The following is a 14,738-nucleotide window of genomic DNA, read 5'->3' on the forward strand; positions in this document are numbered from 1 at the left end:
TAGCAATATGGCTGCTTTTTCATCATCGGGCATCTCTCGGACAAGATGTCTCATTCATCGCTGTGTTACAGCAGGAGTCATCTTCACGTAGGATCGCACGCCTGCTTGTGTCCCTTCCAGCCGAGCGTCGGGAGCTTTTGAGCAATTTTATTTCTATTTACAAGTTTGGTATTTCCGTTTACTGATGAAGTGAGATAATTAAAAGGCGACTCCCCCACCAACAAGTTTAAGAACTGAAAAAAATGCTTTTGTGTTTGTGCTAACTCTTCACTATGGCACCCATGCAGAGCTGGAAGGTTGCCGTATCTTGCGGCCGGCAGAGGAATCCTACTCCATTGGGCCCCTGAGCAAGGCCCTTCACCCCAGCTGCTCCAGGGGCGCTGTACAATGGCAGACCCTGCGCTCTGACCCCAAGCTTCTCTCCCTGTCTGTGTGTCTGTGTCTCATGGAGAACAAGCTGGGGTATGCGAAAAGACTTATTCCTAATACAAGAAATTGTATTTGGCTAATAAAGTGATCTTATCTTAGCTTTATGTCTTCACAGGTGTATGTCTGATATCTTCCAGCTTGAATGTGATCACACGAAGCTTTACATCCCAAAGAGTTTCTGCAGAATAACAGACCCACATGATCCACTACTGAAGTATGCACAGGGGCACTGACTTTAAGAATCTTGTCCAGAGGGTTCTCCTGGGACATCTCCTGTCCCAGTGCTACCAGAAGCTCCTGCGATCTGACTGTTGCTTTTTTTCCCAGTAAACCTACTATCTAAAAATGATTGCATTGTAAAAAAAACATCATATAGCTTTGTGGTGTAACCAAATATATCTCCCAGCTGGCATCCTTATTGGACTAGTCTAACTCCTTCTCAAACTTAATGTTTTCCTACAAAAAGCTTTTCTGATGTCAGGGAAGCAATGTCACCAAAATGGGACCCGGAGATTTAACATGTTTTATGATGTTTTGAATGGTGGAGTAGTGTGTCTCTTACTGACAGCAGAGTGAACCCTGATTGGTGGAGCAGTGTGTGTCTCACAGTCAGAGTGAGCACTGATTGGCTGAAGAGTGTGTCGCTCCTTGACAGCAGAGTGAACCCTGATTGGTGGAGCAGTGTGTCCCTCACTGACAGCGGAGTGAGTACTTGATTGGAGAAGCAGTGTGTCTCTCACATTCAGAGTGAGCACTGATTGGCTGAGGGATGTGTCGCTCGCTGACAGAAGAGTAAAGCCTAATAGGTGGAGCAGTGTGTCTCTCATGGACAGATTGAGCCCTGATTGGTGGAGCAGTATGTCTCTCATCAAACAGAAAGCTGAGGAGGCCCTGGCCAACTCAAGTCCTCCCAACCTTAAGAGCGCTAAACCAGCTGTTGGTGACTGAAGATCTTTCACCGAGTTTTATTTAGTAAGTTATGCAACAATCAAAGTCTATCAAGTGTATCACAGTCAGTCAAGATCGCCCAATTAACAAAAATAAAAACATTTAATAGATCTGCAAAATCTGCATTTATTTTTCTGAGAACATATGTGCAAAGCATGATATGTTTATTTTCATGCCCTATATATATTTTATATATATTCCATTGGGATGCACTATATTGTAACGTACTTTATCTAACCATTTTATGTTTGCACCAGCAACCAAAACAAATAAAAGTAAGATGAAAAATACTGATGTGACAGATAACACTCATCATAGTATTTTCTTTCTATATAATGGTGCCAGCAGGCATCTGTAGGGCTGTAGCAGTGAGCAAATCAGGAGTTGAATGTTAATGTACGGAACACGAATAGCACAGAGACAAAAGCATCAGCAATCCAAGCACAGGAAGGTACAGTCTGACTGCAGAGAGGAGAACGGGGCACCACACACAAGGAGCAGGACGGGTCACAGTCAGACAGGCGAGATGTGGCACCCAGACACGGTGCTCACAAACAGCGATACTCATCACTAATGATCATATTACAGTGATTATGTCAGTCTCAGTGTCCAGGGTTGTGCCCAGATCAGGCTCATGGCTCTGCCTGCACTGCAGACACCACAGAACACATTTACATCAAGGCTCCATGAAACTGCAGAGGCGTATAGATGTTTGGCTCTCTGTGTATTATATGCAGCGTGGACTCACAGTGATACCGAGTTCACGTGTCTTTGACAATAATATAAACAACAGATGCAGATGAAAAGCATAATTTACTGAGGGCCAACACAGTGTCTCCTCTGTTATCAACCCAAGTCAGTCTTTGTGCCAGTGTTTGTTCGGTGAACAGCTTTTAACACATAATTAGATGCACTTGTTTGATGATCAGTGCAATAGTAATATTGTCACCAGATCACTAGATCAGTCAAGAATGTCTGCTTGGTAGTGATTCATCTAGATTTCATGATCAAGTCTCACATGTTTTGCATCAGTAGATCTGATGCTTCCACCACAAATATGCTTTGAAATTTCCAAGGGCACTGCCTGTGGATTACATGTGCCTACTAGAATACAGTTTTATACAGCACCTTTAGAAATCAATTGTCTGAAAGAGCTTTAAATACATAAAAAGCACATTCTGCAATAAAATGAAAGTAACCCAAGAAAACAAAGCAGCTACAGAAGATGAAACAATCAACAAAAATCCTTTCCAATAAAAGCAGATTTCTAAGTTATATTTAAGAAGCGTCCACTGGGACAGAGATGCTGATTTCTTTTGAAGAGGTGAATAAAGGGTCCTGTTATCCCCAGACAGATCTTTTCAACAACTAAAAGTCTAAAAGTCTGAACAAATAGGCAAACTAAACCTGACAAGTCAACTGTGGTGAGAAAAATAATACTATGGGTGGACACAACTTTCAACAACAAGAAACTACACATGTAGTTCCAAATTGTAAAGACTTTTACAACTTAAATGGTTCAAATAAATGTCTCAGGAAGCCAGTGTGATACAATAGGCTGCAATCAGAAGAACAGACTCCAGGTTTCTCCAGCATTAGGGGTTTGGCTTGGCCTGTAACAGGGGGTTCCTTTCCTCGTTGCCTGGAAGCAAAGCGCTGTTCACCTGGCGAAAGGAGACCACGATTCCCTCTGCCCTGCTCTGGCCAGGCTTGCTCACAAGTTTATACTCCCTGGAATGCCTGGAAGGTGGGAGAAATGGGGATTTGAGTTACAACACTCTCCTTTGCATGACCCCATCACACATGTGCAGCAAATGAAAGGGGAGTGTGAACGGGGCAGTTACTTACCTGTAGAGTACAAAGGCCACAGCACTAAACAGAACCACAAGGACAGTACCAGCAATCAGCACCGTCTCCGCGGCTTGTGCAGAGCTGGACTCTGAAACTGGAGCAATACACAGTGATGTGCAGACTGTCAAAGAGAGACAGATCTAAAAAGCGTGGTACAGTAAATGAAAGGTTTCTGCAGAAGGGAAATGAAGTGCAATTCTTAATTTCAGTTTGAGTTTAACCTGTACAAATAGGGGGCATTATGGAGCAGCTCTGGGCCTCTTTACCTTGTGCTAGAAGATTATGTAGTGGGGATAACATCAGGGCGTTGAGCACGACCCTGGACAGAGACAGGCAGCAGCATTTGTAAAGGTTGAACCTGTAGTGAACTAACAAGCCATCTGGTGGGAGGGGGAGGGGTCTTGTACTCTCAGAGGTTTAAAAGCTACATAATCTGAGATAGAATCTAATCTTATGGGCTACTTGGGTTTAGTGGAGGGCTTTAATCCCCATTAAAAGAAGTCTTTTAATAAGCTGTCCAGGATACAACCTAAAGGCACAGCCTGACACACAGCCTGTGCACAGATCACAGGACAGCTGTCCCCACACCAGCGGCCCTGCCCTCGTGTGACTGGTGTACCGGGGGATCAGAAACAAACGGGCAGCCGAAACGCACCTTTCCCAACAGTCACGTGTGTGCTGGCCTGAGCGATGCTGGCGGGATGGGCGAGGGTGACGTTCACGCAGTAGGTCCCGGCCAGGCTGAAGGTGCGCTGGAGGGTCAGCTGGCAGCTCTCGGAGGGAGCTATGTCCTCACAGGCGACGCCCTTCAACGTCCTACACGTCCCATCGGAGATCAGCGTGCAGGCGATTGTGGGAATACTGTCGAAGAAAGCTGAGCTCTTTAACCAGCAGATCAGGCATCCAGTCTGCGCTCCCTTGGAGTATTTAAACTTCTAAAGTTTTCATACAAGTTTTGAACAACTGGAATAATAGGAAGGCTGAGACTCAAGGCACAGCACACGAGTGGATTAAAACTAGTTTAGATGAGTAGATGCAAGTTTCAAATCTCTATAGAGGGAACAACTCGTAAAAGATACTGGCGAGACATTCATCCATTTTCAAACCATGTCATGGAGCCTATCCCAGCAAGCAACAGGCGCAAGGTGGGAAACACCCTGGATGGGACGCCAGTCCATAACACACACACACACACACACACACACACACACACACACACACACACCAGAAGGCAAATAACCTACCAGCGTGTCTCTGGACTGGGAGGGGGGACTGCAGCACCCAGGGGAAACCCATGCAAACATGGGGAGAACATACAACCTCCACACAGACAGCACCACAGGTTTGGAACTGCGCTCAGAGCCCCAGCACTGAGAGCCACAGCAATGCTCACCACTGCGCCACGGTGTCACCCCACTAGCAAGACAGTTAGTTACATTACAGAGCAAAGAGCAGAAGCTGCTCACAGATCAGGGGAGCACCAGGGCTGAAGACACGAAGAGCACAACTGTGTGAAATGGCCGTACATCTAGAGAGAGAGGATCTTGGACAAAACTGAGTGGATGAAAGGAACTGCAGGTTCAAATGGAGTTAGAGACGTCTTCTCACCTGCCTATACACTTCACCACAAAATCCACGGTGATGTTGGCCACCTGCGCAGGGGACAGCTGCTCAATCACGTGCGACTGGATGCTCTCAACTGCTGTAACACCATCTAAAAATGCAAAAACAAAAGAGTTTATAAAGCACGGCAGGGTTTCTAAAGCTGAGCCAGGACCTGTCCATAGGCCCATCACCCTGATACGTGTGCTAGAAATACTACGCCTGCAGCACTGAGGAGGACAGATGTCAGCAAGCAGAGTGAAATGCTCCTGTGTCCGGCTGCTGTCTGGGAGAGGATTTCGTGTGCGGGTCCCTGTAATGAACAGGGGGCGAGGCGAGAAAACCTGCAGGTCCAGCTACAGAAAGGGGTGATGTGAGAACTGCATGTGGGGGCTCCTCACCCACGATGACCAGTTCCACTTCGAAGCTCCCGTACACGTAGCGCAGGCACTGAGAGCCGTGCTGCAGGGCAGGCCCGGCGCTCCAGGGCACGGCGGGGGCCGCAGTCTGCGCAGAGGTGCTGTTGAAGGCGGGTGTCGCTGTCCCCTCGGTGGCGGCAGTGCTGGACGACTCTGCCGGGCTGGTAGGAGGTTCAGCAGTAGTTGTTGAAGCAACAGTCGTTGTAGTCGGGGTGACGGAGGTCACTACAAAAAAGACAGTGTCAGGTGTACCTCATAAATCCTCTTCCAAAAGAGGGCGATGTGGAGCACCCTGCATTTTGTCCTGCTCTGTTTCAGTGGAAATTTTTCCAGTGGTTTCTCCTCCCTTTTACAGAAGGACAAGCTTGTTTTAACATTTACTGTTAAGAAGTCAGCATCACAGACAGAGGAGTTCATTTGCCATATGTCCATGTACTGTACAATGTGATTCTTATTCGAGATGATCTCTCAGGACTTGCACAGATACAACAGACACAATGTAGACAGTGCATTGCAAAACAGTAAATAATAAATAGTGACAGTACGTACACGTGATAAACGAACAGCATCGTGGAAGCACAGGCAGGTTTAGGCAGGTTAATCGTGCTGTGAAGTCACCGACAGATATCTTTTTTTATAGATCACAAGATCCATCCAATGAGCAAGTACTGGTTCTCTTACCAAAAGGTGTTGTCTCTGTGCTCGTCGTTGCTGGAGCCTCAGTAGTCAGTGCACTTGTTGTAGGGACCTCTGCTGTTTGAGACAAACAAACAAAAAGACTTCAGCAAGAATTGTGAATTGGTAGATTTCTTTCTTCCCCCCCGGAAGTCAAAACGAGACAGGCTCAGCTGCAGAGGGAGCCGCGGCTCGCTCAGACGTTACCCGTAGTGGGGTCGGGGGTGGTGGACGTCAGCCCCAGGGGTGTGGGGGTGGGAGGGGGGCACGGCGTGGGGAAGGCTGCTTTCACGGTGAGCTTCACAGTGACGTTCCCCGCCGCGCTGTAGGCGTGAGTGGCAACAGGGCTGTGAGTGATGAGCCTGTTGCCATCGCTGAAGTCCCAGGTGTAGCTGACGGCGCTCTTCCTGAGGTAGTGGCTGGGGTCGTGCAGCTGCACCGTGAAGACGATGTCCGACCCCTTGACGAAGACGTTGTCAGAAGAGTTACGGTCAACCTTCTGGGAGATGTTCACAACGAGCGGAATCTTATCTGCAAAAGATGCAAAATTAGATGACTTATCTGGGAAAGGCCAAGGGAAAGGGCAAGGAGGAAAGTGTTTAGTCGAGGGTCCTGTTGAGACAGCGGGGCCACAGCCCAGGAGTGTCCGTCCTTGTCCTGAAAAGCCTGAGATCAAAGAGTTAAAGATCTCAGGATCAATTCGCCAATCAGGAGAAGCCAACGCTAAAACAAGACACTTCAGAACAGAAGTAGAGTTGCTATCTAATCCATTTTGCAGTTAGTGGCTAAACAATCTGAGGGTTTCATTCAGCCATTTCTGGAAAGACACCAGGGTATCAACTTTATTTGTTTCATCAATATAAAGTGTTTCACAAAAATCCCAGGAAATGTTTTGAGAGTCATTAACAACATGAGAAAAATATTATATTCAAAGAAATCAAAGCTAGTATAAACGGATTGTGACATTGCAGTCTACCCTTTCTCTGGTACACAAGAGACAAGCACAATCACACAGGTAGTAGGATTTGATTGAGATTTGGAGGGAAAAACCCACATTCGTTTTAAATATCTGGGAAAATTACTTTTTTGGCAATCCTGTTCGAATACAGTTTAGGGCATTTTGCCAAATGGCGCAACCTTCTCTATACTTCTTTTGCAAAAACAGATCTTCCAGTAACATGTCCGGGTGTTACTTTGTCCAAATGCAGTTTGCTGCCAATGTCTTTTTTTTTTTGCTTGGGCTGGGTTAAAAAACTGAACTTTTTTTCCATAAATTAGTAAAACGAAACAGAAACTATGTGGAAGTGCATTTAAAAGTGAGAACTGGAGGTGATTCTTTACCCAAAGAGCTGTTGTGGAAGCAGATACTTTGTGTTTGTTCGAGAATTTGCTGAATGAGAGCCTGGATCAATGAGCTAACTACCAGAGAGACCAGTGAGGTCAGACACGAGGTGGCAAATCAATCTTTCTTATGTCCTTAGCAGGATGGGGCTCTCGCAGGGTGGCTTGCAGGTCACTGATGTCCTGGAAGAGATCGTCACTTAACACGGCCAGCTGGTTGTGCATCTGTCTCCAGTGTCCTGAGCTCTGCTGAACAGGCTCAGCAGAGCTGCAGCAATGAGCCGGCTTGCCCTATCTCGGTGGGATCTCGTGCACACAGGGACTGGGGGCAGGAGGCTGCAGGCCAGAGAGCGAGAGGGAGCTGGGCGTGCACACAGCACAGGGGTAGCATCGCCCCATCTGCGTCCAGCTGTTTCTCAGCCTCACTGCACACGGATCTGGGCACTGCCAGCCTGGGCACAGCGAGGCCCCCTCCACTCAGCGGAAGGGAAGAGGTTTAGACAGCGCAGTGTGATCCAGAGACATGGAGTCTGCACACCTCCCAGAGGGGAGCTGGGTGTGGCGATCTCTGCTGGGACAAATGACACAGGAGGGGAGGACTTGCAACTGCACGAGAAATGTAATGACTGAGCTTGAGAACTCGAGAGCGGAAACATCCACAGTACAATGTCCAAGCCTAAGAAAATAGGGAGGACAACGAGATTTAACACATGGAAAAGTGGAAGTTCATTTCGATTAGGAGAAGTTCAGAGAAGAGCAACAGGAATGAATCCCAGCTTCTGGAATCATGACATATAGGACAGGTTTAAAGAAGCTGCTGCAAGTCTCTTCAGTCTAGAACAAAGGAGTTGGAGAAGAGATGTGACTCAAGTACTAAGGGGGTACACACAGGGTCATCCCAGGGGACTGCTCATTCAACCGTGGACGAAGGATATGCTAACAACTGGAAACTAAAAAGTAAATTAGTTCAGGATGGAGAACAGGACGCACTTCTTAATGCAAAGAGTTGAGGGCACCTAGACCAGGCTTCCCAGCCAGGGGATTGAGTCCCGAACTCTGGGCTCCTTCGGGAGAAAGCTGGGTCAAAATTTTAATTTCACTTACCTGCAGTACTACCAGAGAGACAAGATGGGCTGAAATGCCACCTCACTCGAATGCAACCTCTCTCCCGTTCTTATACACGACAAAGTCCAATAAATGCCCACCCTGATCCCCAGGGCCAACGTACCGGTAACAAAATAGATGCCGTCTGCTGTGGCGGCTGGACTGTACTTCCGGCGCTCTCTCTTGTGGTACACCAGCACCTCCATCATGCCTGCACCGAGGGTGACGTTGGTGGTGTTCAGAGTGATGCTGGACACTGAGCCCCCGCAGGTCTGATAGTATTGACCTGCGAAGACCAACAGCAGGCAGAGGAGGCTCCTGTGAGGCAGGTACCACCACCATGCAAACACGGCTTGTGGACAGTTAGTAAGAGCTTAGCATGCCTGATTAGTGACTGATCAGAGGTTCGCAATAGTTAATTATTACTGATGAAATAACATCGTAATATACAAAGGCATCCTTTTACACAGTCCAGCGTTTGTTAAGCGCTGGGATGTCATTCGTACAAAACATCTCACATACGGGTGTCTCCTACTCTAAAGTTTTACAAATTAGTTGTTGTATTTTTAATAATCAATGAGGGCTGTTCCAAGGGAAACTCTTCCCAGTGACGATCCTGTATGGTATAGTCCACGGATGTTGTTTGAAAACAGACTGTCTCCACAATAGATTCTGAAATGATTCTGAAGGCCTCGTCAATACACTTGTACATACAGCAGAAGATAAGACTGTTTACTAATTGCTTACTTTCAGAAGCTGTAATTGTAATTGTACACTGAAGTTAGAGCAGCACAGTTATGGCAGATATTGTTTTTGGTTACTTCCTTGACACAAGATCATTGCAATGCCTTGTGGTTAAAAGGACAGAATCTACAGCATGGAAATTCAGAGATAACCTCTAATGCACCAGCTGCTGAGGTCTATCCTGCTATTCACAAGGACAACACGGAGAAGAACATCCGGCCGGAGTTCTCAGCCGGACCTAGCTAGAACCTGTGTCAGGGAGAAGCACAGGGCCCTGCTCACGGATCCTCACCCATGGTGTGCCACACGTAGACGAAACTCCTCCTCCTCCAGTCGTAGCGCTGGGGGAACGGCTTCCCGTCGGGAAACAGGTTACACCTGGACAGGTCTGTGCAGTTCCCGAAGCCGTAGTCGTCGATCCAGGAGGTCCAGTTGTACACGTAGCCACCAGCACGAACCAGGCCGTTCGCTGGGAGCACACATGCACACCAGACAAGGAGAGCGTGAGCTGATTCCACCAGAGACAGAGAGACTTATCCCCGCGGGGGCAGTTTGTTTTACAGCAGCAGTGCTGGTGTACAGATGGACAGGAAAAAACACAACAAAAATATAGACATATTTGCATAGAAAATCAAGTGTCAAGTAAGGATATGGCTACAGGTATGAACGGGAACTAAGATCTATTGGTTTTGGAGTTGGGGAGTCAGTGTCTGCGTTCTGATGGGAGTAACTGGAAACCATTAAACAAGGGGGGGTGAAGGATCATCGCAGACGGATGTTGCTTTAAGCAGAACACGTGCACGATAGATGCATGAGAGACGGGCTGGAAGATCAGCACCAACAACCCTCTGACATCTTTCCACAAGGCTCCCCGGTCTGTTATTGCAACCCAGAGTCAGGCTGCCAAACCAGCAGATCAGGGTAAAAGTCAGGACAGGTTCCAGGAAGGACCGGTAGAACAAAGTCAACACCGAATCAGGTGCAGACGCCCCAGTGCCCCAGCACTGCAGGCCAGGTCAGCCGCAGTCCCAGCCACTGCGTCCTTACCGTCTCTGCAGCGCCTGTCGAACACCAGGTCCCCGTTAGCATCCTCCTTCTGGCACTTCGGGAACTGGAGGGTGGTTGTGAACGTGATGCCGGACCCTGCTAGTGCTGGGCTGTCGCTGGTTAAATGGGCAACGATGGACCTCCCTGCGGAGCAGAAGGAACAGTCAGGGCCGCAGGGACAACGTGTGGGGGTCTCTCACTCCTGCAGAGGGAACAGAGCCGCAGGGACAACGTGTGGGGGTCTCTCACTCCTGCAGAGGGAACAGGGCCGCAGGGACAATGTGTGGGGGTCTCTCACTCCTGCAGAGAGGGAACAGGGCCGCAGGGACAGCGTGTGGGGGTCTCTCACTCCTGCAGAGAGGGAACAGGGCCACAGGGACAACGTGTGGGGGTCTCTCACTCCTGCAGAGGGAACAGGGCCGCAGGGACAACGTGTGGGGGTCTCTCACTCCTGCAGAGAGGGAACAGGGCCGCAGGGACAGCGTGTGGGGGTCTCTCACTCCTGCAGAGAGGGAACAGGGCCACAGGGACAACGTGTGGGGGTCTCTCACTCCTGCAGAGGGAACAGGGCCGCAGGGACAACGTGTGGGAGTCTCTCACTCCGGCAGAGAGGGAACAGCGGGGCCGGTGTTAAAGGTAATCACTTAGAGCTGACAGCTGACCGGAGCTTTACCTCTTCCTCTCCGGAGGTCCGCTTGCTTGAAACCCGGGTAGAGTTTTTCGTTCCAGGAGTTGGTGTCCGGGGACCAGCCCTCCAGCTGGGGATACTGCACAGACCCCGTCCGAGAACCGAGGGGCACCATGTCACGAACCCCTTGGGGAGACAGAGAGAACACCAGCTCTACACCCTCCCTCCACAGAGAGAGAGAGCGCTTGTTCCTCTGGAGAGGCGGAGAGGCAGAGGATTCGAGCAGACACCTGGGTCGGGGGCCAGGCCGCAGGGGTGAGAGCTGCTGTCCTGTCCGGCGCCAGGGGGCACACTGCTGGTCGGTCTGGAGGAGTGTCCAGTGTCCTGACATACTGTAGGGACAGGTACACTCTGGGTATGCCCCTGACCCCCTGACCGCCACTCCTTGTCTCCGGTTAGAATTATAATTGTGTTATTGGGGTGGTGGGGGCTTGTCATGCCAGCGGAGGAGACAGGAACCACACTCGTCAGGCCAGGGAGCAGGCAGGGAGGCTGCGTCTCTCCTCAGTTCCCTGCCGACAGATTCGCGACCGTCGCTTCCTCATCTTCGGCACGTCGTCCGCGTACGGAGTCGTGCGACGTGTCAAAAAAAAAATCAGATGTCGGAGATCGCTGAACACCCAGAAAATTAAAAAAAATGTATCAAAGTGTTAACCAGACTTACAGGGTGTGCCTGGAGCGGCTCATTTTCGTCTGGCTAGCCGTGACCTCTGCCGGTTTTAGCATACAGAATTAAAAAAACGTAGTCGAACACTTCATGGTAAATTACTTTTGCAAGTGAGCCAGACCTCGGTGTAGTTCTAAACACATCCTCACCGCTATACTGTATGAGTGTAAGCAATTATTAGTATTATAAATCGTGGAAATAAGCGTTAAGGTAGGAGCTCTTCAAACGCACCCGGTCTGATGTAAAACTGCAGTAGCCGGTACACATCGGCTCCAACAAACTGATGGAAACTGTTTGGAGCAGATACATCCAATTACCACTTTCAACAACCCCTTAGTGCAGGCTCGCAGAGTCAAGTACAGGCTGGATCGGCAGATACAGAACAGGGCGATCATACGGAGGGCATTTTTAAAAAGACCTATTCACCTGGAGTTCAGGAGGAAACAAGAGTACAAGGAGCGAAAATCCCACACACCCGCACCATCGAGACCGTACAAACTCCATACAGAAGGCCCACTAGACCAGAACTGGACCTGGCATCCGGGAGATTAGCACACCTTCACCTCCGTCCGCTCTTTTTCACTTGGGCTTTAAGGTGCGCCATCAAAAACTATGTCCCGTTCATTTCAAAGTTACGTTTAAAATAGTGACGAATCTCACTGTGCCCCGGTACACTTCAAATGGGAAAGAAGCCACTTTTGCATTGTTACAGAAACCTTAGAATCTCTAAAGGTTCATCTGTTCGAACTGTCACAAGACAATATTTTCTTTTTCCTCTATGATAGAACAAAAATGTTTCGAAAGAAAACAAAATTATGTGGGTTGACTTACTCTTTCTGCCATTTGCTCCTGAAACTAACAGCGCAGAGACCAAGCAGAGGGACAGGCGGAGAGGTTCCATGTCGGGTTTCAGCCAGAACCAACGCAGAGGACCGGACTTTCACTGACCCAGCGCTCCCCACAGCCTCCTCCGAGTGAACTCCACGGTTCCGATTTCACTTTTCCTCCCCTCTTAATTTAATAGATCCAGGACAGTTCATGTGACGTTCATAATGAGACACAGATGAGTGCTTATTAGGGGACTTGCAGTTAACCGACTCGCAACTCGTGTCTGTGAATCATAACTTTCGCCCCTTTCTTTTTCACAAACGGAAAAAATCATATTTGTGCGTTTTTTAAAAGTTAATTTTTAAAACTTTACCAGTCATAACAAAACAGGCGAACTACGAGTAATTATAGTACAACCACAGCTTATATCAGGAGGTATGTCTTTACACAAAGGGTTGTGGGAGTATGGAACAGGTTACCCAGCCATGTTGTTGAAGCCCAAACCCTGCATTGTCTCTGTGTCACAGTCTGCAATATAGTGTGTCACACTCTTTCATTTCAGCACAGAAAGCTCATTCACCCTGCAACTCTCCTATTGGCTAACAGAAAACCAGAGACAATATTAGTAACAACCTTTGCAGCCATGTGTGGTTTTAACGTGTCTACAGGAAAAACAAATGTGCATTCTTTTGCACACCCTGTTTTTTTTAAAGAAACAGATCATCAGATCACTTAGTTACTCCAGATGAGACAGATGTTGGTCATCTGTCTGTGGCATCTGTCTGTGGCCTGTCTTGCAGGCCCAGAAGCCCACAGCTAAAACTCAAAGGTCACACAGCAGGAGTCCCAGCCCAACATCGAACCCAGGACCCAGGCTGTGCCTGGCAGTGGTGCTAGCCACCATGACACTGCTCCCTAACCCAGGTGATGTTAAAAAAGAATTGACAGATTCTGTGCTCTGTGGTTTCCGGATGGCCATAGTGTTGGCAGCACTATGACATTCCGACTTCATGGTCCCCAGTGCCTGGCAGGAGACACTCTGCCCTCATAGTGCTACTCTGAGCACAGAGGTTTCAGGGGATAAAATAAGTGTTCAAAGCTGCTAGTGCAAATTTGAGCTCTGCCACATTACATTGAGTAAAACTCCCTTAATCCTTTTGTGTGTAAGGTAAATATACACCAACTTTCTCCCTAAAGGTCTGCATCAGGCCTGTGTGAGTCAGTTAGCTAAGCTACCAGATGTGTGATAGCGTTTTTATTTTACTTTTTTTTACCAAAACAGTTATGTATGAACATTTTATCAGAGAGCAGGGGGCGATTTGCATGGATCTGGAGAAAAAGCTGAAGTGTCTTAGTTTGCACAAGAAGAGTCAGTGCAGAGAACTGCACAGCAAGGCAGTCCTAGAGGAGGAAGGTGTCGTGTGCACCCTTGATGGGAACAGAGCGGCAGCGAGGTCCTCGTACCACAGTGGGATTCTTCGGCCACACTGGAAGGAGCTCATTACCACTCTCACTTGTTGAGCTCCTGCCAGTTTTAAAATTCTAATTTTGTTTTCATATACAGTACCCACCGCTAAGGCCTTCTGCCTGTGCCCAAGATACCAGTTCCATATGCTCATCCTCACAATAGACACAGGCGCCATTTCATGGTTGAGTCTTCAGTGCTCATGATACGCTCACGGGACAGTGTGGTGGCCCTGTGACTAAGGATCTGTGCCTGTGGCTGGAAGGTTGCCGGTTCGTATCCCGTGGCCGGCAGAGGAATCCTACTCCGTTGGGCCCCTGAGCAAGGCCCTTCACCCCAACTGCTCCAGGGGTGCTGGATAAACATCTGACCCCAGACTTCTCTCCCCGTCTGTGTGTCTCATGGAGAGCAACCTGGGGTCTGCAGAAAGACAAATTCCTAATGCAAGAAATCGTATATGGCTGATAAAGTGATCTTAAAATCTGAAATCTAAAGTGCAAGCCCTGTCCAATCTGAAATATTAGCTAATGAATTGTGACTGAGGAACTACGCAAATGAACAGGAAAAAAAAATCATAAGGACGTCCCCTTAATTAGATTATTTGGCCTATGCTTGGCAGCGGCGGGCAACTTCTTTCAATGATCATGTGACCTCCAGTCAGTCATCCACATGGTCAAGAAGGGAATGTAGAAAGCAAAACAATTATGCGCTTCTTAACGTGATTACATGAAATGCAGAAAATGTCTTTAAAAACCGTTCACTTTCGAAAACACAAATATCATTCCAAATGTCAATAGAAAAGCTAATATTTTTGCCTCCTAAAGCAACGAGTTAATCTAAAGGATAAATGTTTTAACACTGGTACATGCCTTTCCATTTAGTGATGAGTCCTTTGGAGATGTCAGCATTTTACGGAATAAGGGCTTGAGA

General features: G+C 48.2%; 1 protein-coding gene across 3 annotated transcripts; it reads right to left on the bottom strand.

The window, feature by feature from the left end:
* Positions 1-1,391: 1,391 nt before the first annotated feature.
* Positions 1,392-14,180, bottom strand: gpnmb (glycoprotein (transmembrane) nmb). Of its 3 annotated transcripts, XM_015357765.2 has the most exons (13): positions 13,915-14,180; positions 12,347-12,526; positions 10,834-10,974; positions 10,161-10,304; positions 9,406-9,582; positions 8,494-8,655; positions 6,132-6,455; positions 5,931-6,002; positions 5,232-5,474; positions 4,837-4,942; positions 3,884-4,089; positions 3,226-3,322; positions 1,392-3,117 (listed from the first exon to the last, which is right to left on the bottom strand). In XM_015357765.2, exons 2-13 carry the CDS (start codon positions 12,414-12,416, stop codon positions 2,973-2,975), a joined length of 1,887 nt encoding a protein of 628 aa, XP_015213251.2. In that variant the 5' UTR covers positions 12,417-12,526; positions 13,915-14,180; the 3' UTR covers positions 1,392-2,972. The 3 variants fall into 3 exon arrangements, with proteins under 3 accessions (XP_015213251.2, XP_015213250.2, XP_015213249.2); XM_015357764.2 differs by lacking the exons at positions 12,347-12,526; positions 13,915-14,180 and adding an exon at positions 11,079-11,736 and having other exon boundaries at positions 5,931-5,999; XM_015357763.2 differs by lacking the exons at positions 12,347-12,526; positions 13,915-14,180 and adding an exon at positions 11,079-11,734.
* Between the last annotated feature and the right edge of the window lie 558 nt (positions 14,181-14,738).

This window comes from Lepisosteus oculatus, chromosome 10 (assembly GCF_040954835.1).
Source record: "Lepisosteus oculatus isolate fLepOcu1 chromosome 10, fLepOcu1.hap2, whole genome shotgun sequence".
In the NCBI taxonomy this organism is placed as follows: domain Eukaryota; kingdom Metazoa; phylum Chordata; class Actinopteri; order Semionotiformes; family Lepisosteidae; genus Lepisosteus; species Lepisosteus oculatus.

What these genes read in the sequence shown, in the direction of transcription:
- gpnmb (XM_015357763.2), bottom strand. Translation starts at nt 11,286, where the DNA reads ATGACAAGCCCCCACCACCCCAATAACACAATTATAATTCTAACCGGA. An exon ending in GGACCTCCGGAGAGGAAGAG is followed by an intron (nt 10,305 to 10,833) that starts GTAAAGCTCCGG and finishes TCTGCTCCGCAG; the next exon opens with GGAGGTCCATCGTTGCCCAT. An exon ending in AGTGGAACTGGTCATCGTGG is followed by an intron (nt 4,943 to 5,231) that starts GTGAGGAGCCCC and finishes TTGCATTTTTAG; the next exon opens with ATGGTGTTACAGCAGTTGAG.